The sequence below is a fragment of the Cynocephalus volans genome, chromosome 8, assembly GCF_027409185.1.
Source record: "Cynocephalus volans isolate mCynVol1 chromosome 8, mCynVol1.pri, whole genome shotgun sequence".
In the NCBI taxonomy this organism is placed as follows: domain Eukaryota; kingdom Metazoa; phylum Chordata; class Mammalia; order Dermoptera; family Cynocephalidae; genus Cynocephalus; species Cynocephalus volans.
In genome coordinates, this window is record NC_084467.1 from 15,730,648 (window position 1) to 15,750,976 (window position 20,329).

At 49.9% G+C, this 20,329-nt stretch overlaps 1 protein-coding gene across 1 annotated transcript in view; it reads left to right on the forward strand.

Moving 5' to 3' along the window:
* The first annotated feature begins 1,576 nt into the window (after positions 1-1,576).
* The window catches only part of VWA5B1 (von Willebrand factor A domain containing 5B1), a 36,208-nt gene continuing 17,455 nt past the window's right edge, over positions 1,577-20,329 (forward strand). The window contains exons 1-10 of the mRNA XM_063106967.1: positions 1,577-1,715; positions 3,581-3,733; positions 5,004-5,274; positions 7,894-8,039; positions 8,895-9,026; positions 9,625-9,749; positions 13,241-13,417; positions 17,558-17,668; positions 19,501-19,703; positions 20,160-20,274. Coding sequence (XP_062963037.1) covers positions 1,577-1,715; positions 3,581-3,733; positions 5,004-5,274; positions 7,894-8,039; positions 8,895-9,026; positions 9,625-9,749; positions 13,241-13,417; positions 17,558-17,668; positions 19,501-19,703; positions 20,160-20,274 — 1,572 coding nt within the window. The remainder of the gene's footprint in view (positions 1,716-3,580; positions 3,734-5,003; positions 5,275-7,893; positions 8,040-8,894; positions 9,027-9,624; positions 9,750-13,240; positions 13,418-17,557; positions 17,669-19,500; positions 19,704-20,159; positions 20,275-20,329) is intronic.

The window sequence follows — 20,329 nt, forward strand, 5'->3', positions numbered from 1 at the left end:
AAGTAATTAAAAAGACACTGCTGTCTTGATGGGGTGTGGGAGCACCTGAAGATCTTGGCTGGGGATATGGAGAGGACTTAGGGGGGAAGAGTTTCTTTCTTTGAGAAAGGACAGAGCAACCAGCACTCATTGAATAGCCTTGCAAATAAGTGGCAACAGGCTACCAGCCCATGGAAGCTTTGCTGGCTCATATACCACAGAAAGGAAAACCCACAGAGAACCTGACCTCAAACTTGTATTTCACGCCTTTTGTTTCACTTTGAGTCCCATTCCCACCCCGCCCCCCAAAGGCATGTGATTACTTGGGAGGGTCTCGGCAGCCTAAGAGATCATTGATTCATTGCCCTGAGAAGTGCTACAAAGGCCTGCGTGCTGGAAGGGTGAAAGGCATTTGTTCTTTCATTCATTCCGTCAGCACTGAGGATACAATGGGAACAGACACAGACATGGTGTCTACGCAGTGCAGTACGCAGAGCATGTGCAGGCAACAAAATAATCTCGCAGAAAGAAAAACTACAGACCAGCAAACTGATAGAAATACCCTGTGGAGAGGAACTTGGCTCTGTGAGAGGGAGGTGGAGCCTGCTGGCCTCCCTGCACAGGGGACCTTCCTTGACACTGAAGGAAAGGTAGGTCAGTAGTTTAAAAATGGGTTGTGGGGAGAGCCTTCCAGGTAGAGTGGCAGGCACCACCAAGGTGGAAAGAGCAGGACACATTTGAGGAATGGAAGCTGCTGAGACCGACTAAGCATGTTTGGGGATGACAGGCTGGAGAGGTCAGCAGGGGTCAGACCACACAGGACCCCCGGCCACCTTAAGGGTTTAGGTCTCTGACTCAGGAGCAATGGGAAGCCAGTGATGGGGAAAAGAGGGTGACAGGGGTGGTGAGACCTGTCCAACTTGTGTGTTGGCACGTTCATTCTGGCCACTGGGTGGACAACGGATTCCACGGGGAAGAGTAGATTCAAGAGGCTGGTTAAGAAAGAGGTGCCAGAAGTGCCTCCCAGGTTTCTGGCCTGCCCACCTGGAGAGATGGGGACCCCCTCACTCTGGTGTCCTTTGGGAGTGTTCCTCACTTCCCTCACATCCCAAGTGTTGTCTGTAGTGGGTGATCCACTGACGTTGGAGGAAGGCCTTGGTGAGCCATTCTGCCGAGGAAACATCTGAGACCCAGGGATTATGGACTCACAAAGGAAGGGGGCAGAGCCTGAGTCCCTCCACTCCCATCCCAGCATGGTCTGTTGGGGGGATTCTAAGCAGGATGTGGGGCTGTTTGAGCTCTAGCCCTGACTATGCTTCAACCCACTGAGTGAATCTGGGCAGGTCACATGTCTTCAGGCCTCAGTTTCTCCACCAGTGGAATGGAAAAAAAGAGCATGACCATTTCTCTTCTCAGGGGTGATTGACAGTTTTCATGGGGTCACGAATGGGGGTGTTCTTGAGGAAAATAGAGAATGGCGCTCTGATTGCCTGGGAGGTCTGAAATGGGAAAACTGGGTTAAGTGAAGGATGGGGGCCTCCCCCACCTCCTGCCTTTCGTGTGTCTTGCAGGCCCTAAAGGCTGAGTAGCCAGCAGGATGCCTGGCCTGCTGAATCGGATCACAGGTGCAGCCCTGCCCCTCACCGCATCTGATGTCACCTCCTTCGTCAGTGGTTACGCCCTGGGCCTGACCGCCTCCCTCACCTACGGCAACCTGGAATCCCAGCCCTTCCAGGGTAAGGACCCCTGCTGGGGGATTCCCAGGGCCACGCCCTCCTCCACGTTGAATACCTGTCCTGACACTTAACAGCTGATTGACATTGGGCAATTCATGGGACCTCTCTGAGTCTCGGTTTCCTCATTTGTAAAATAGGAATTCCATTTCTGCCCTGCAGGCCTCAAAAGCTAATAACAAGGATGGTCAGGATTGGAGCTGAGGAGGTCTGAGCTCAGCCCAGCTGACTGTCCCAGCACCCTGTATTTTCCATGAGGCCCACACACTGGGTGGAATGGTCAGTCTCCCTCTTTCTCCAGGGAGCCTCCCAGTAGGAGAGGCATCAAGAGTCAGTCACAGCCTGGAGCCCCCTGTCCTATGCATGGTTCTGGCTCCTATGACCTTGGGGAAGCCACTATCTCCCTCAAAATCAGTATGCTCCCTTCTGCCTGTCCGGACGCCAGGGGATGAGGGGAGGAGCTGATGAGGCAATGCACGAGGAAGGACAGCGCGGACCAGAAAACAGTCTGCAATATGAATCATCAGCGTGAGCAGCTGGGTGTGGACAGACCTTTGCCCACGAGAGTCGTTTGCAAATCCAGCTCCTCTCCTTCCACTTCAGGAAGGGAATTAGAAGAAGGCTTACCAGAAGGGTGCTGTGTCGAGGTTAGTTAGGGTCGGGATTCCCTTCTTATCCGCAGTGATGGGGCCTCCCACCACCAACCTGCATGTCTCTGGGCACCCACCTGCAGTCCCACCTGTAACCATTTCAGGGCTGCCCGAGGGCCGACAGTGCCCGAAAAGAACCTTCAGGGAAATTTTTTCCCCTTAGAAATCTCCTGGGCAGAGCAAATGGCCCTGTTCCTCTGTTTGAGGAAATCTAGAGAGGTTGGCTTAAGTCAGGACCCACCTGGGGACCCAGGAGACTAAATTACTGAACAACTTCAAGACAATTTTCTGGCTTTCCACATGCAAAATGAACAAGTCTCCCCACTTCATAGGTGAGGAAACTGAGGCTCAGAGGGACAGGAAGTCAGGGCTTGTGGACCCAGCATTGTGCTGTTCCAGTGTTAGAGGATAGATTAACAAGACCTTGATATTCCAAGCGTGGTCTGTGAGCCATCAGCGTCCCTCAGAAGCCGCTTAGAAATGCAGAATCTCAGGCCCCTCCCCCGAACTACAGACCCCGAATCTGCATGTTAACAGGCTCCCAAGTGATCCAGGTGCTCCTGAAGTCTGGGAAGGAATAAAATGTAGACTGTGCAGCAGGTACTGTTGGGCACATGGCTTAATCAATGGGGTCTATTTTTTTGATTCTCACAACCACCCCGTGAGTTTGGCCTTGTTATCAACATCTTACAGACAGGCCGTGAGGTTTAGAGAAGCTAAATGTCTTTTCCAAGGTCACCTGGCTCAAATCACGGTGGGGTCTGGATTAGAACTCTAGTCTACTTTCTCCACAGCCCCAGCCCTCAGTGCCACAGGTGTCACACTGGTGGCCAGGGACCAAATCCACCACATAGACATGTTTTATTAGGGTTACACAACAGGTCACAAAAAATCCGGGTTTCCTCTCTCTTTTGGAAAATCAAAAGTTCTGGCCACACCAAGCTCACTTGCCTGCAAAGTTAGAGCTGGCTGGAACCGGGGGACAGCTGCCCCTTGTCCAGTTGTCCTGCTACTCACATAGTGCCTGCCACCGCACTTACCTGCCCAGCACCCAGAACCATGAGGTCCCAGCCTGGCAGTCTGCCGAGTCTTCTTGGCATCCTCTAAGTAGCAGTGAGTACCATCTGTCTGGCAGGCCAGAGGCTTGGGTTCCTTTCCAGGAGCAGGGTGTGCACAGTGGGGCTGTGCACCCCACGATGCTGGGCCCCACTCCGGCAGGCCTCTTCGTGTACCCACTGGATGAGTACACCACGGTGATCGGCTTTGAGGCGGTCGTTGCCGACCGTGTCGTGACCGTACAGATCAAGGACAAAGCCAAGCTGGAAAGCAGCCACATCGATGTCTCCCAGGTCCGATCCGCAACTGTCACAGGTAAGGAGACCAGAAGGGCTGTGGCAGGACCTGCACCTGGAGCCACAGGTAGACTGCAAAGGCGCCAAGGGGTAGAATAGAGAGAGAACTGAACTAGAGTCAGGAATCCTGACATGCAATCCTGTGTGACATTGGGCCAATAATTAACTTCTCTGAACCTTGTCTTCACTGTCTGTAAAATAGTCAATTGTTCCTGTTCTTATCTCGAAAGTGTGGTGAGGATCAAAGGAGAGTCAACAAAAGGGTTTTTAAGATCTCTTTGGAGAACAGAATAGCACATTATTTAAGCTCAGAAGCTGTGAAATGAGTCACTATCCTGATGCTCACAAGCAGCGTGAGCTTAGATAAGAAATTAACCTCCTCTGTAAAAGGGAATAAATAATTATACCCACCCAGTGCTCAACCAAGACAATGCACACAGAGCACTTACATCCCAGTAGGTATTCAAAGCATGGCTACTGATGTCTGCTATTGAGGAAACTGAGGCTCAGAGAGGGAAAGTGACTGGCTCAAGGTCACACAGCATTAGTGGCAGAGCCAGGATTTGAACCCAGAGCAAATATCTTATGACATAAGAGATAGTTACCATTGGATCTATGATAGAGATGAAGTTTGCTCACTTGTTTATTAAGATCTTCAAGAATCTTTTAGTGACCACTCACATGTGTAAGGTACAAATTTGCCCTCACATTGTCATGATTTCTCATGGCCTTGAAGAATAGCTAAGACATGCCCAAGAGTAACCATGATGGGAGGTCAAAAATGGCTATGCAAAGAGAGGCCTTGACAATGTCAGAGAAGGAAAGAGGGGTCCAGATTGGGCACCAGTGAGGTTTTCATGGAAGGGTTGGATGGATGGGTAAGATTGGCCACGTAGGGTTGAGGGAATGGGCTTTTCAGATAACAGGAAAGAGCATGAGCAAAAACATGGATCCCAGAGGTAGGAGATGCTTCAATTTTGTGCTTGGCAGGAGAGTAGAATTTGTGGGATAGAGATGTGACCCTCTGTTGGGGTTTCTTGTAGGTCCAAGTCTCCCACTCCCAGCAAAGTACAGTGGAAAGTACACAGGCCTGGACTCAGAGCCATGTGGTTTCAGATCCTGGTTCAACAAGTTAGTTATTTGTTTAGTAACTTAGGCCAGTCCCACCCCCATGCTGAGCCTTGGTTTTCCCATCAGCAAAATGGGGCTACTGAAACTTATCCCACAGGAAGCTTAGAGGGGATCAGAGATAATATACGCACAGCCCTTGACTCCAGTCTGGCACTTAGGGAACATTCTGCAAGAGGGGGTTTCCATCACCCCTCATTCCTGCACACCAGGAAAGGTAGCCTTGGATGAGGATTTGGAGCGAATCCTGTTCGTGGTCAACCTGGGGACCATTACCCCCATGGAGAACGTCACCATCTTCATCAGCACCTCTTCGGAGCTGCCGACACTGCCCAGCGGGGCTGTGAGGGTCCTTCTGCCTGCTGTCTGCGCCCCGATCGTGCCCCAGTTCTGCTCCAAGAGCACTGGCCCCTCCAACCAACAGCCCCAGGGGTAAGGAGGCCCTGCCCAGACCAGGGTCAGAGTCTTGGGTGAGTGGCAGCAAGCAAAGCAGGTGAGGTCCGCAGGGTGCGGGGTGGAGGAAAAGGTGAGGATCTGCTCTATGGTTGCCACCTTCTGAGTCATTTCCTCCTCTCCCACTCACTTTTAGAGCACTTAAGAATGTCCCTGAAATGCCTCTGTATTGGTACTGGCTAGATCTTCTGGGATTTGGACAGCTTGGGATCAGAATTTCAAGGGCTTATTTTTTAATTCACTCAAGAGGTATTTTCTGAGCACCTGCTATGTTCTAGACACTGGGCTGGGTGTTAAGGATAGACAGGGAATGAAACTAACATGGTTCCTGCCCTTTGGGAACTTGGTAGAAGGACCATTATCCAACTAATAACACAACTAATGTGTAACTAATTATTTACATACTCAAATGCATAATTATGTGAAAAGTGCAATGAAGGAGAAGTTCACTGGGCTAAGGTATAAAAGAGGGACCCAACCTGGGGGTCCTGGGGCCAGGCCAGGCTCCTCTGAGAGCTGAGCAATGAGGAGAATGTAGGCACAGAGAGAAGCATTCCTGAGTGGAGAACAGCAGGAGCAAAAGCCCTGGGGTAGCAAGGACAGGGCCCCAGAGAGAAACTGAAGTGCAGGTGGCATGTGATGAGGCCACAGAGGCACAGGACACTCTGTGGCCCTGGCAAAGACTTTGGGCTTCTCCCCATAGCAACAAGGAGCCATTAAAAGGGTTTTCAGCAGGGCAGGGAGGGGAATCCAACAGGTCTAGTAGCCAGACAGTTTCTCTGCACTCCCCTGGTGGAGAAGGAGGAAAAAGGAGATGGGTCTCAGCCTGAGGCACCTGCAGCTGAGTCTATTTTCTACCCAAGAGCTACAGGAGACAGAGGAGACAAGGTGGGGTGAGTGCTATTTTAGCTAGAATAGACAGGGATTAGGCAACATCCGTGGCCTGACCTGAAGGCAGGGAGCAAGCCATGGAAATATCGTGGAGGAAGAACATTTCAGGCAGAGAGAGTAGTAAGTGCAAAGGCCCTGAGGCAGCAACTGGCTTGGTGTGTTTGAGCAGCGGCAGAAAAACTAGCATGGCTACAGCAGAGTGAGATGACTCATATGGCTATAGCAGAATGGGAGAGGAAAGGAGTAGAGGTCAGAGAGGTGGCAAGGAGTCACGTCATGTAGGGTCTTGAAGGCCAGCATGAGGACAGGTAGCACAACAGAGAAGCCGGTGGCACAAGCCAGTCTACACCAGGGAACACCAGCCTGTGTGTTGTCTTGATTTAAGTCCTGCCATTGGCTACAAGCCTTGTGCGTTTCGAGGTGGGGCCTAGCTGGGACATTCAGGACCTAAGTGGATCAGGGAACAAGAGGCTCAGGAGGTCCTGATGCCCCTGAGCGGGCCCTGGTAAGCTTATGCCCGCCCATTCTAGCAGGCAAAGTTAGTAGTGGCACTCTTGGGTAAAACTTGTGTTAAATCCCTAGGAACCTCAAAATTGCTTAGACAGAGTGACACAAGAAAGAATAAGAAAAACAGACAATACCAGGTGTTAGTGAGGACACAGGAGAAGGGAACCCTCTCTCACAGCTGATAGAAGTGGGAACTGGAACAGCCACCCTGGAGAGCATCCAGCGATACTCGGCATGTGCCCTTGACCCAGGGATCCCAGAGAAATTCTTTCACAAGTCCGAAGGGGACAGGGACAAAGATATTCCTGGTGATGGTATTTGCAGATGCAGGAAGGTGGGGCAGGAACACATAGTACAATGTAGTGGATGTCCCCAAAGGACACATGTTAGCCACAAGGACCTTGGTTTACAGCTACTTGGACAGAGCTTAAAAACACAGTGTGGAGTGAAAAAAAATAAGAGATTGAATGAGATTCATAGCATAAGGCAATCGTCAGTTTAAAACAAAGTCATACACAAGTGCCACCACATACTTTACAAGAATATGGACATATATCAAAGACCTTAGAGGGGGTGCCTGTGGGGTTGGGAGCACAGAGGAGAATCAGAGATGGGGTGGGGAAGCACAAAGAAAAAGGGTCCAGAAACTGGAGTATTCAGCAGGTGACAGACCATAGCTGAGTAGCCACTCATGGAGTCCTCCAGACAACTGTATAACTATTGTTCCCTTGAATGGATGAGAAAAAAACACTTAGAGGAGAAGTGAATTTTCCAAGGGTTCCCAGGTCACAGAGACAGAGCAGGGATTCAAGAGGCGTTGTGGCATAGTGCAGACCCTGTCTTCATGGAGCCAGGCAGACGTGGGCCAGGATGCCAGCTCTGCCAAGTCCTAGTTGTGGGAACGTGGGCTGCTCACCTCCTCTTGGAGCTGCAGTGAGAATGATGTCAGCTGATTATCTAGAGCCCTCAACCTGGTTCCCGGCCTTTGCAGGTGTTTCCAGGGGAGCTGCACCTTATGTCTGAATTCAGGCTCCCCCTGGGGTCAGTTGAGTGGGAGAGGAAGGGTCTGGGGGTGGGAGACAACCCCTCAGCCCCCTCAGCGGGCTGGCTGCTGGGAAGTCACCGTCCTCTCCTTGTCTCCTCACGCTGGTCCTGCCTCTGCCCTGGCTGCACCTCCTCCTCCCCTCGGCTCCTCCCTAGCAAGGACAGACATTGCTTCGGTGCCCAGGCCCTGGACTCCTGGAACAAGTTGTGCCTGGCGACTCTCCTGGACACTGATGTGTCCAACCCCATGGAGTATGACTTCAGCTTCCAGCTGGAGATCCGTGGGCCATGTCTGCTCGCAGGTAAGAGGGAGCTGCCAGACCAGTGGGGACCAAAAGAGGCCCCAGGGTGGGGAGAGCTTCAGGCTAAAAGCCACCAGGAATAGAAAGGAAGAGCAGGGCAGGGGAGCCAAGTGGTCTAGATAGAAGACAAACCAGAGCACACAGAGCTTTATGGACTCCCGCTCCCCTTCCCCCATAAGCAGTCCAAAGTGGAGCCCCTCCCCAGACAGCTTTCAAGGCCACCCACCCCCATCCCACTGGCTTCCTTGGGGAAATGTCCATTGGGGAATGGTGGTTCTTGGTTCTCTCCCAGGGGCCCTAGCTGCTTCCCCGTTCTCACCTGGGGAGCTTTCAAATGTACCTCAGCCTAGATCTCACCCCCAGAGATTCTGGGGTGTGTCCTGGGTATGGGAAAATTTGAAAGCTACCCAAGTGATTCTAACGAGCAGCCAGAGTTGAGAACCATCGCTCTGATGGTCCTTCTCACCAACCACGTGGGGCTTTGAGAGGACATGAGGATGTTGTTTCTGGTCAGCAAGTGTTCTCTTAGAGCAATGTTGCATTAGATCGAGCGTTGAGCTCTGTCTGCTTGGCGACATGCTGGGGCTTTGCGTGCCCTATAAGGAAGCAATTTCCTCTGTCCCCTACTGGATCCTGAGGTCAGGGCAGGAAGAGCCATTAGACGCTATCTTTCTAATATCACATTTTGCAGATGGGGAAATTGAGGAGGCCTGTCCCTGGTCACAGAGCAGGTTAGAAGACCCTAGTGGAGCTGGCATGGCAGTTATCTCTGGCCTGGGTCTCAGTGTCCCCACTGAGTTCCTATCTCTCCTGCGGTTTCTGAGCCTGTCCCCCATGCCTTTCTGTGCCACTCAGGGGTGGAGAGTCCCACCCACGAGATCCGCGCTGATGCTGCCCCTTCTGCCTGCTCAGCCAAGAGCGTCATCATCACCCTGGCCAACAAGCACACCTTCGACCGGCCCGTGGAGATCCTCATCCACCCCAGTGGTACAGTGCCCCATGGAGACCCCTGGGCTGCCTCTGGGAGGGAGGAGGTGTTGGTCCTGTGGGGACAGACACAGGGCTCCCTGCCTAGCGACTAGGTAGGGCAAGGGTAGGGGGTGTGTGGCAGAGGAGAGGAGAGCAGCTACCTGCCTCCTGGGAGACTTGGCTCTAGCTGGTGGCATCAAGTGTCTCCTGCCTGATTCAAGCTCCAGAGGTCCAAGGTCTCACCCACCCATTGAGACACTTTGCCCCCGGGCCAGCTGAGCAGAGGATCTTTGAAACCCTAAGCTCAGTGAGACCCTGGCAGTTCTGTACTCTCAAGGAGCAACTCTTTTATCTCCTCAAGAATTCACAGAATGTCAAGACCTGAGATCAGAGAGTCATTTAGCCCTGTCCCACTCTCATTGTACAGATGGATAAACTGAGGCCCAGAGAGGGGCAGTGAGTCACCCATGGCCCACACGGCTGCAGGCAGCCAGGGATTCCACCCCCCCCTTCCAGTTGGGAGTCCCCCTCTGTGAAGACCTTGCCCCTAAACCAAGGCCCCTGGCCTCCCCCTCACACAGCAGACATGTGCTGAGAGTTGATCTCACCTCTGCAGAGCCCCACATGCCACATGTCCTGATGGAAAAAGGGGACATGACCTTGGGAGAGTTTGACCAGCACTTGAAGGGAAGAACAGATTTCATTAAAGGGACGAAGAAGGACCACAGTGCAGAGCGGAAGGTGAGGGCAGCTAAAGGAAGGGCCCAATGGGGCAGAGCTGGTGGCATTGGAAACTGGGTCTTCACCGAGCCCGAGGTGAGGGAGGTGACCTGCTTGAGGCCACCCAGCAAACTGGTGTCAGAGGCTGGACAGGAACTGTTCCCTTCAGTGGGTGGGAGGGGCACCGCAGGGCAGATGGAAAATGGACCCCCAGAGGCGGTAGTCACCCAGCTATCTTCCCACCTCCTGCCGGGTCACCTTCTCCTAGTACCTCCGAGGGGCCTAAGCCAGGCAAAATTCACAGCTAGTGGTGGAAACAGCCTTGGCCTTCTCCGGGCTGCTCGGCCAACAGGGGCACTCATTATCGTATCGTCCTGGTTTATTTCCTTCATGGTCCCCATCCCTCTCCAAACTGATCTTGCACATTTGTTTATTTCTTGTTTGTGTCCTTGTTCTAGAATATTCTTAGGTTTGGGATGGCACACCTCTTTTTATTGGCCTCCTTTTTTAGATGAGACAACTGAAGTTTCTAGATAACTAGCGAGCTGGAGGAGGGGGGAGATTGTTGTCTTGGGAGTTAGATTTGGTGACAACAAGGCTGAGGAATGAGAATCGATCATGTGGGGGCAGCAAGGCTGGACTGAACAGGCCACCCCATTCCCTGCTGGCCTAGCTGGCCCAGGGGGATGGTGAGGGGACAAATGGACAGCAAGTACGACTGGCTTTCTGCTCGAGTTGTCCCCATTGTTAGAGGCCCCACTGGAAGCAGCTGCTGGTGGGGGCAGGAAGGATGGCGAAGGGAAAGCGTACGTGGCTCAATGCCCATCCTGTCATCCCCATGTTTAGAGACCCCGCCGGAAACACCCACCTTCCTGGAGGTGCCCCCTCGCCCAGATGAGTCAGTTGGGAGAAGAAGCTGGAGCCAGATTCTGAGTGGGGAATGGCAATGTCAGGGGAGCCACCAAGCTCTGAGAGCTGCGGCGTGGGGGGGGGGCAGCAGGGTGGGCGATGGGGCTCCCAGACCTGAGGCCGGTTGCCCTGCCTGCCAAGCCTTAAATCAATCAGCTCTGGGACTGCCGAAGCAAATGAGAATTAATTTACCACCTTAGGGTGGTGATGCAAATAGCCTGTATTCTTGGGAGCTCCATGGATGGCTGTGATCAGCCCACGGCTGCGAAGAAGTGATGAGTTTATTGTAATTGGATAATGGCAGCCTGAGGAGACATTAGCGAATCCTGAGCCAGGGCACCCCACCCCCATCCCTCTGAAAGGAAGAAGTCAGGTTTCTGGAGGTGGCTTCTCTCACTGGCAGATGTGGCCGTTGCTGCCCTGGATTCTGTCATCAAAAGAGCCAGTCTGGGCAGTGGCCTTTGGCAAAGGGGTTCTATGTAGGAAGGAGAGCAGGATCCCTCAGCAGGGAAGTAGACGGTCGGGGGGCATCCGGAGGGCAAGTACCAATCAGGCAGAGTAGGTGGGACAAGCTGTCAAAAGATGCGATTTAGCCACGAGAGGGCAAATGACACAGAGGGAGACACCATGTACAAGAGGCAGAGATGCAGAGAGAAACAGATACAAATCGAGACAGAGACTGAAAGAAAAAAACCAATGTACACACAGGTCAGTGGTAGACAACAAAGACCCACACGGATTTATTCTCTCACTCATTCATTCCACAAACATCAAGTGCCCAATAGATGTCAGGTTCTAGTCTAGGCACTGGGCAGACAACACTGAAAATGGCACATTCCTCGTCCTCTTGGAGCTTATGTTCTAGAATGGGGAGACAGACAAAAAGTAAACAAATGAGCATCCTCAGTGTGGACGGGTATGGGGACCATGAAAGACATAAAACAGGAAGATGTGACAATGAGTGACAGGCACTGGGTGCCCTTTGTAGCAAAAGCCTGTCTGAGAATGAGACCTGGAGGATGGCGAAGAGCCCGCCAAGAGGGGAGCGGGCAGAGAGGGCACAACACATGTGGAGAAGTGGAAGCAGAGAACAGAACGAAGTTGCTGTGGCTGCAGTGCAGAGAGCAGAGCAGGTACAGATGAGGTGGACAGGGACGCAGGGGTCAGGCCATGCAGGGCTTCATAAGCCATGTGCAGAAGCTGCACTGGAGCTGGAGCAAGAGAATGGCAAGAATCATCACTCTGACTGCTCCACGCAGAATGGACCACAGGGAGAAAACCATGGGAGAAAGAGGATGGTAAGAGGCCATTGCAAAGGTCCAGCAAGAGAGAAGTGGCAGCAGCGGAGAGAGAGAAGAGGATGAGTTGGGGATGTATTTTAGCTGTAGGACTGACCATCCTATGCTGAAGGATGAGATGTGCGGGGTGGGGAAAGAGAGGAATCAAGGATCACTGCTGGGTCTTTGGTTTGAGCAGCTGGGTGGGTGGCGTCGTCATCTATCCAGATGGGGAAGGAACCCAGATAGAGAGCAACTGAGAAACAGACACAGAGAGATGCATGCATACATGGAGACCACCAGATAAGGAGACAGAGAGAGAGCAAGCCGGGGTGGAGGGAGAGAAAGCAGAGCGAGGACGGAGGGAATGAGATTCTGTATGGAGGGAGGGGAGAGTCAGGAAGGAGGTTGTGCAGCACTATGTGGCCTCAGGGCCAGCCATGAGGCCACATAAAAAGATAAAGAACTGAGCGCTGTCCCTCCTTTCATGTTTCCTGATGCATCTCTGTACCAGGCTCTCTGTCAATTCCGGGAAGTGCGAGGGAGACTAAGGCATGATTTGCTTTCATGTTGTGTACAAGCTAGAGGGGAGACGGGGATGAGAGCACAAAACTGCATTCAGTGTGAGAAGTTTCATCAGCAGTGATGGCAACGGGTGGCAACTGTCCAGAGACGATTACTCTCTGCCAGGCAGCGGTCCCACAAGCGTGGCATTTAATCCATACAGCCACTCAGTGAGGTAGTGCTCTCATCCTCATTTCACAGATGAGAAAACTAAGTAATTAAGTCTACCTGGAAGATCAGGGCAGGCTTTCCAAACAGGTAAAATTTGAAAAATGAGCAGGAATATATCAGTGGGAGGAAATCACTATACCAAGGAAACCAGGTTCACAGCCAAGATGAGCCAGAGAGCCACTTACACACGGAGTGTAAAAGCGAGAGACCCTTATGCAACCCAGGGCCTCCCATCTGTGCACTAGCTCAGTGCATCCTCATAACTGCCCTGAGAAGGGGACGTTATTCACCCCAATTTACAAATGAGGAAACAGACCCAGAGGAGGAACTTGCCCAAAATCACACAGTTGGATAATGACAGAGCCAGGATTCAAACCAAGTCTTTTTGCTTGTAAAGTCCATGCTTGCTGTCACAATCTGTGAATGTCTAGCAGACAGAGGAGCCAAGTGCAGCCAACCTGGAAGTCTTTTGTGCAGAGTATGAGTGAGATCTTGACAACATTTGGTGAGAGATGGGGACCAGCATGAGTCCCAGGACTATCTCTGGACCCCTTGATTGCCCAAGTCAGAGAGTTTTCCTTTCTCCTCCAGACAGAAATCATCCGGAAACGCCTCCACAAAGACATCCCCCACCATTCTGTCATCATGCTCAATTTTTGTCCTGACCTCCAGTCAGTGCAGCCAAACCTGAGAAAGACCCGCAGGGAGTTCATCTTCCTCGTGGACAGGAGCAGCAGCATGAGTGGCACCAGTATCCACCAAGTCAAGGTACCAGCTAAGAGGACCCCTTCCCTGGGTCAGGGCTCCAGGGTAAATCGGCTGTGCTCCCCCAACCTGGCTTCCTAACCTGGCTTCCTTAGCACTTTCTGTTCCAAGAAACAACTTTTTTTTTTTTTTAGCAGTTCAAACGGAGACTCCCAAACTCAATTTACTTCCAAAATAAAACCCTGAAGTGGTGTGAGCATAACTTTCCTATTTGTAAGAGGTGAAGCCATTGATAGCTGTCCTTCAAGTTCTACAAATTTTTGTCATGTGCCTGGTCTGGCTAACACACCGCACTAGGTTCTGAGTGGAGAGGGGTACAGAGAAGAGAGGAAGGAAACTGACATTTACTCAGGGTCTGCTGTGTGTCAGAAACCGCGCTAGCTACTGAATGCACAGCTTGGTATTTAATCCAGACCACAATCCTAGGAGGATTGTGACCATTGTCACCATTTTCCAAATGGAAAAATTGATCTTGAGAGTTTCAGTCATTTACCCAAGGTCACAAAGCTGATGTGGTCTAAGATTAAACCCATGTCTATCTGACTGTTCCCACCACCCAACATCAGAGATTCATTGGACATGTCTTGTGCCATCCAAGAATGTGTAGAATCCAGTAGAAAAGATTTGGTTCCTCTTTTTTTTCAAATGCCTGATATGTGCAAAGCCCTGTGGTTGGCCATCTGCAAAAATAGCAAGATGTAAACACGGCTTCTGCCCTCCAGGAACTTACAGTCAAGTGAGGGCACAGACCTGCTAGCCAATCAGAGTGCCTGAGCGCTCCATGCAGGGTGGAAGAAAGAGTGATAGAACCACTCAGCCCCCTCCCCCAACTACCCAGAAGAGCTTCATCCCCCTTGGGAGATGATTTGTCTCGATTATTTCATTATTCAACTTTCCCTTGTATTTTTAGTTGTGCAGATATCCCGCCTCCTCCTCTGGATTTATAAACTCATTAGGAGGAAAAAAACAGATCTTTCTCATCCATCTCTCCCCATAGGGCCTAGCTATGTATTTATGCATAAAAGGCCCTCAGTCTGTTTATTGAACTGGGGGAAAGGATCATAGTTCAGGAGAGCAAGGGATGAGGGAGCAAGAAGAGAGTGGGACTCTTCTGATACCTGAAATCCCACCCCTTCCCCTAGTTTGTCCCTGGAGCAAGCTCTTGTTTCCACGGCAACAGGCTTAGCAAGGAGAGGAGGGGTTAGGTGGGATCTGTGATGCCAGCTATCTCCTCGGGCTTGCTCTGACTGGGTTTTGTCTTGAAGTAGGACAGAGAAATTGTATATGAGACCAACCAATCTTGGTCTTGGGTTCCTGTTTGAGGTCTCTTGACATTGGGATGCAGTACTGCTTAGTACCTTCTCCCCACCCCTGCTCACCATCAAAGGCAAGAATTGGAGTGGGGAGCTGTCCGCGGTGCTGGAGTGCTGAAGCACACTCCAGGCCTACATGGTCATCTGTATTCCATTCCACAGCCATATCAATTTGTAAGACGCCTCCTCAGCTACCCCCAGAGCATCATGGAATTGTAAAGCTAAAACATCCCTAAGGGAGCATTTAATTCATTTTCCCTTTGTTTTTCCAGGTAAATAAACTGAATCCCCAAGAGTCAAGGTGCTTTTCCCAACATCACAGGGCTAGTGAAGGAAACTGAGCCATCTATATCTTGGTTCTGTGCTCATTTTCTTTACATTGTTTATGGGGAATTATACATACACTTCCACAAAAAAAAGACACTTCTCTTTTGATTATGTCATTTCTGCTACCTGGCATCATGGAAGGAGCAGTTCCTGAGTTCCAGGATTGACTCTGTCACTGACTTGTTACATGACTTTTGAGATTCTGATTCTCAGCTCTGGGATTCATTTGTTCTTTCTGTAAAATGAGAAGGAAAGATTGATTCAGGGAGTGAAAATATATGTCACAACCTCGGTTCTCCTCTCCCAAGTCCAGGCAGATATCAATGATTGATCATAACATTATTTTTTCCTGCTTAGACTCAGTCTCTATATCCTTCTCATCCCAGTGTTCCAGACCATTGATACCAGTGAAATGGAGTTGGTTTATAAGTGGAAATCCACTTCTTAAGTGAAAGATCTTTCCAACCTTTGCATTCCATAATTCTCTGACAATAACTTTTTCTGGCTCACCTTTCAGTCCTCTTTCCCTTTGGAGTCTCTTTTGCTTTTCTCTAGTTCAACTCACTGAGCTCAAGGTCATCCCTTTATAAATGGCTTTGCATTGGTGTGATCTGTTCTGATAAACACGACCCTTTTAGAGAAAGGCACAAAAATTACTCAGGCCACACACTCCTTTCCCCACTGATAATGAGGGTACTGGGAGGTTGCTTGGGTCATTAATTATGGCCCACTGGGTTGGTTTTAGGAAAAACTAGGCTTAGGGAGGAGGGAGAGAATAGAAACCCAAATAGCCCATGCCAAAGGAGAGAGTTCAGCCAATTTAATTTCCTGCAGCTGGTCTCATTCTCGGCTGCCACTTGCTGCCAAAAACATGGTTTAAAAATTCTAATAGGTATGAGCAGAGACAATCTGCATGGATCAGCAGAGTCTCCTGCTAGCAGAAATATACATTAGTGGCCAATGGAAAAATAAGAAGATACTGACTTCTTTTATAGAGACACAAAATGTATTGACACAGTCAATGAAAAGAGACAGAGAGAACACTGATGTTAATGTTTAATGTTAACGTATGCAGAGGGGGGTGGGAGAGGGGTGTGGGTCTGTGGAGTTTGGAAGGCTGTACAGTGTGAAAGTTGCCAGAATCCACTTGCAGCTGTTTCTTTCTAGATTCTGGAATATGACAGCTTGTTTCCCTGAAGCCATGCTGAGATCCCTGGGGTGCCATTAATAAACTATATGGGGGTAGAGGAGAGGCCTTCATTCCTGAGCTCTGTGCCAAAGAAGAGCTGAAATGAATAAAGATCTTGTTGCTATGTTTTGAAAACCTCAGTCATATTCTTAGGTTTTGAGATCCAGCACAGTTTCTTAACCGTCCTGAGCCTCAGTTTCCTTATCTGTAAAATAGAGGCATTAATATTAATATATATCTCATTGGGTTGGTAATAATAACCATTTACTGAATGTTTACTGTGTTCCAAGCTGAGGCTCAGGGGATGACATAACTAGCCCAAGGTCAAGTTAGTAACGATAAAGATAGTTTAAACCCAGATATGCTTATCTTCGAAACCTATCTTCTTAACCATTATCTTATAATACATTTTTTTAAAATTTAATGAGATAATACAAAGTGATTACACAATGTTCAGTACATGGTAATTTTTTGATACTTATCGTTGTGTTATAGCATCATCATCATCTTTTCTCCTGCCATCACCTCCACCTCCCACTTTGTCATTTTTTTTTTCAATGTACCTTTATAAGGTCTCCTGGTGGTACATAGTTACATAGGTAAGACTCTTCAGTGTTCACAGACTTTGGAGGCAAAGTGACATGAATCTGGAGTCCACTATCTGTGAAGTGACATGTGTTTGGATCTTGGCTCCACTCTTTGCTATTTGTATATCACTTCACCTCTCTGTGTCTCAATCTTCTCTTCTATAAAATGAGAAAATAGTGTGTCTGCCTCAAAGGGTTATTGTGAAGATTGGTGAGATAATGCGCATAAGGTACACCCTATGCACTCGACGAGTATGAGCTAAAGAGACCTCCCCTAGAGATTTTTCCCTAGTTAATGATGCTGATGCAGAAGGCCTTGGATGAGGGCCAGAAGCTGTTCCATCAACAATATGACCTGGACCAGGCCAGATTCCTCCCTTAGCCATCAATTTTGCTTTGGCAGAAGAGAGTGGGTGCTTCCTGCTCTCCCTACCTCTCAGGGTCAGCAAGAGGTGAAATGGAACTGGCCAGCCATAATAGAATGGCTCAGGGAAGTCAGCTCTGCTACACGGATGAGAAGTTTTATGATGATAGCTTCGGTCCAGCCTCTGGTCAGTGTCAGCACATTTCTTGATGTGAAGGAGAAGGAGGTGTGAGGTGCAGACAGAGGGGTGAAAGGCCTGTTTGGAGGCTGCTTCTGTGCTGGGAACGAGAGTGCTGGTGTGTGCTGGCAGAGTGCCAATAACTCCTTCCTGAATCCTGAAAATCCAACTTTCTTGCTTGCCAGGATGCCATGCTGGTGGCCCTGAAGAGCCTTATGCCAGCCTGCCTCTTCAATGTCATTGGGTTTGGATCTACATTTAAGGCCCTCTTCCCTTACAGCCAGACCTACAATGAGGTAAAGAGGGGGCCAGGCTGGGACCAGGAGGGGGGTGGGGAACAGAGGAAGGGAGAGAAAAGGAAAGAGGGTTAACCTGAGGCCAGCATCTGAAGCTGTCCACCCACAGAGAACCCAGATCACATCCAGGGGCAGAGAACTAAAGAGAAGCTATCTCTGTTAAGGCAGTTTTCTGATATCTCAGCCTTCTGACATCTCCTCTCTTTAAAATAAAATATTTTGATTAAAGTATATGTGTACACAGAGATGGGGTACAGGGAGCGGGTAGAGGGGACGTATCCTAGGACATATCCTGCCACTCACTGAAGCCTCTGTCTCATGAGGACAACAGACTCATGCAATGTTGAGCTAAAGCAGTGAATGGTAAGGGGCAGGGGAGTAAGTAGGTGGGAGAGTGGGGGCGGAAGTGGGTGAGGAGTGAAACTCACAAGGCTCAAGCTACAATTTGAGACAAGAGGGCTGTGGGCCCAGCAGCATGTTCAAAATTAAAGCATTCTGTCCAAATGTAAAAAGGGGAAGGAAGGAAGGAAGGAAGGAAGGAAGGAAGGAAGGAAGGAAGGAAGGAAGGAAGGAAGGAAGGAAGGAAGGAAGGAAGGAAGGAAGGAAGGAAGGAAGGAAGGAAGGAAGGAAGGAAGGAAGCAGGGAAGGAGGTAGGGAGGGGGGGGATTATGGGCCACTTTTCAGCTAAAAATAATTTTCTACTTTTTTAAAAGACAAGATGATGTTGATTGTCCTACAATTCATAAATATGATCAAAAATAAGATTTTAGAAATCTCCCATGATTACATCAGTCAGACAAAAAAGAAGAAAAAAAACACTGTTAAGAGCTCAGTATAAATCCCTCCAGACCTTGTTCTATGAGTTTATACACATTTTCAATAAAAATAGGATTATACCTTCCATACTATTCTGTAACCTACTTTTCTAACACAAAAGTCTGTCATGAACATATTTTCATGCCAGTAAGTATTAATCTGTAACATAACTTTAATCGCTTCCTAGTATATTATTACACAGATGGATTGGAGCTTATATAACAAAACCTCTACAGCTGGGCATTTACATTGTTTCCATCTTTTTCTTATTTAGTTGACTTTGTATCATCGATTTTGCATGTATCCTTAATTATTCCCTTGGGATTAATTCCTAGTCTTTCTGGTTCAAAAGCTACATACACACCTCAAGACTTTTGATACTTATAAGTCCCCTCCAAGCGTAGATGTTGGAAGAGCGTCTTCCTGGGCCAGGAGCAGGAGAACACTGTGTCCAGTAGGAAACCTACTCTTGCTGCAATGACATCCATCTGGTGCCAGTTGGGTCCCACAGTATTGGTCCAGGAAGGAAACCTGAAGCCCAGATTGTGGAAACGATTTCCTCAAGGTATCATGGGGAGTTGGTGCCAGAGTCAGGCTCAAAACTCAAGTCCTAAGATTCCTAGTCCCATGCTTTTCCCACCACACCACCTGCCTCCTTCATCAGAAAAGGAAACCTCGTTTGTGCTGAGGAACTAGAGGCTTCATGTGTTACCTTTTCCAGGGAGCTCAGATTTTTAAAGAGGAACCCAGAAACGGCAATATTAAGTCAATATACCACAAATGGCAGCATTTCAGACATCTCTATGGTGTGCTATTGGGCAGGATGACAACAAATAAGTGGCCATCAGTTCTTCCCGTGGGTGAGGCAGGGATGCAATGGGAGCATGGACCAGCTCCAGTGAGGCTGAAGGAAGATCTAGGAAGACAAAAGGCTTGTCCTCCAGGTGGCTGAGAGTCTCTGTGCCATGTGGTGACCCTTGGGACTGTCTGCCCCTGCCTGTGGTCCTTCTCTGCAGGAGACCTTGGCCATGGCCTGTGATAACATCCAGAGAATGCGGGCTGACATGGGTGGCACCAATATCCTTTCCCCTCTCAAGTGGATCCTCCGGCAGCCAGTGCACCAAGGCCACCCGCGGCTCCTCTTCCTGATCACTGATGGCACTGTCAACAACACTGGGAAGGTGCTAGAGCTGGTGCGAAACCATGCCTTCTCCATCAGGTCAGCCCAGACTGGAGTCCAGAGCTCAATTATCCAGGCTGCCTAGGGCTGGGGTACCAGAACCAGAGCAAAATGTGGAAAATGACAGAGGGACTAGGCAGGACCCGCAATTTCCTTAGTACTTTGCTTCCAGGATGGTGTGGTCTGATTTCAAAGTTTGTCTTTTCTCATCAAAAGTTTAGGAGAGTGAGATACCCACACTTCTGCATACAACTCCCAAAGAGCAGCTTTGGAAGAGGCTGCTTTGACTCTGTGCTGGGTGGGAGCCCGTGGGCTGCTTCTGTGTGCATGCAAGAGCCCACTGACAGCCTTTCTCCCTTTTCCCTTTCCTTCTGCCTGCAGGTAGGACCAACTCTGAGACAGCTGTGCCGGATCATGCTCTGCCCCTTTCTACATCAAGGGGCAGAGATTCAGAGAGGATAGGAAGTAGCAGCCTCTCTCCTCCTCTCCCACCAGGTGCTATAGCTTTGGAATTGGACCCAACGTCTGCCACAGACTGGTGAAAGGGCTGGCATCTGTGTCCAAGGGCAGTGCTGAGTTCCTGGTGGAGGGGGAGCGGCTGCAACCCAAGGCAGGTGGAAGGGTCCCCCAGTCCCTTCCAGTGCTGGAACCTCAGAGGTCCAGAC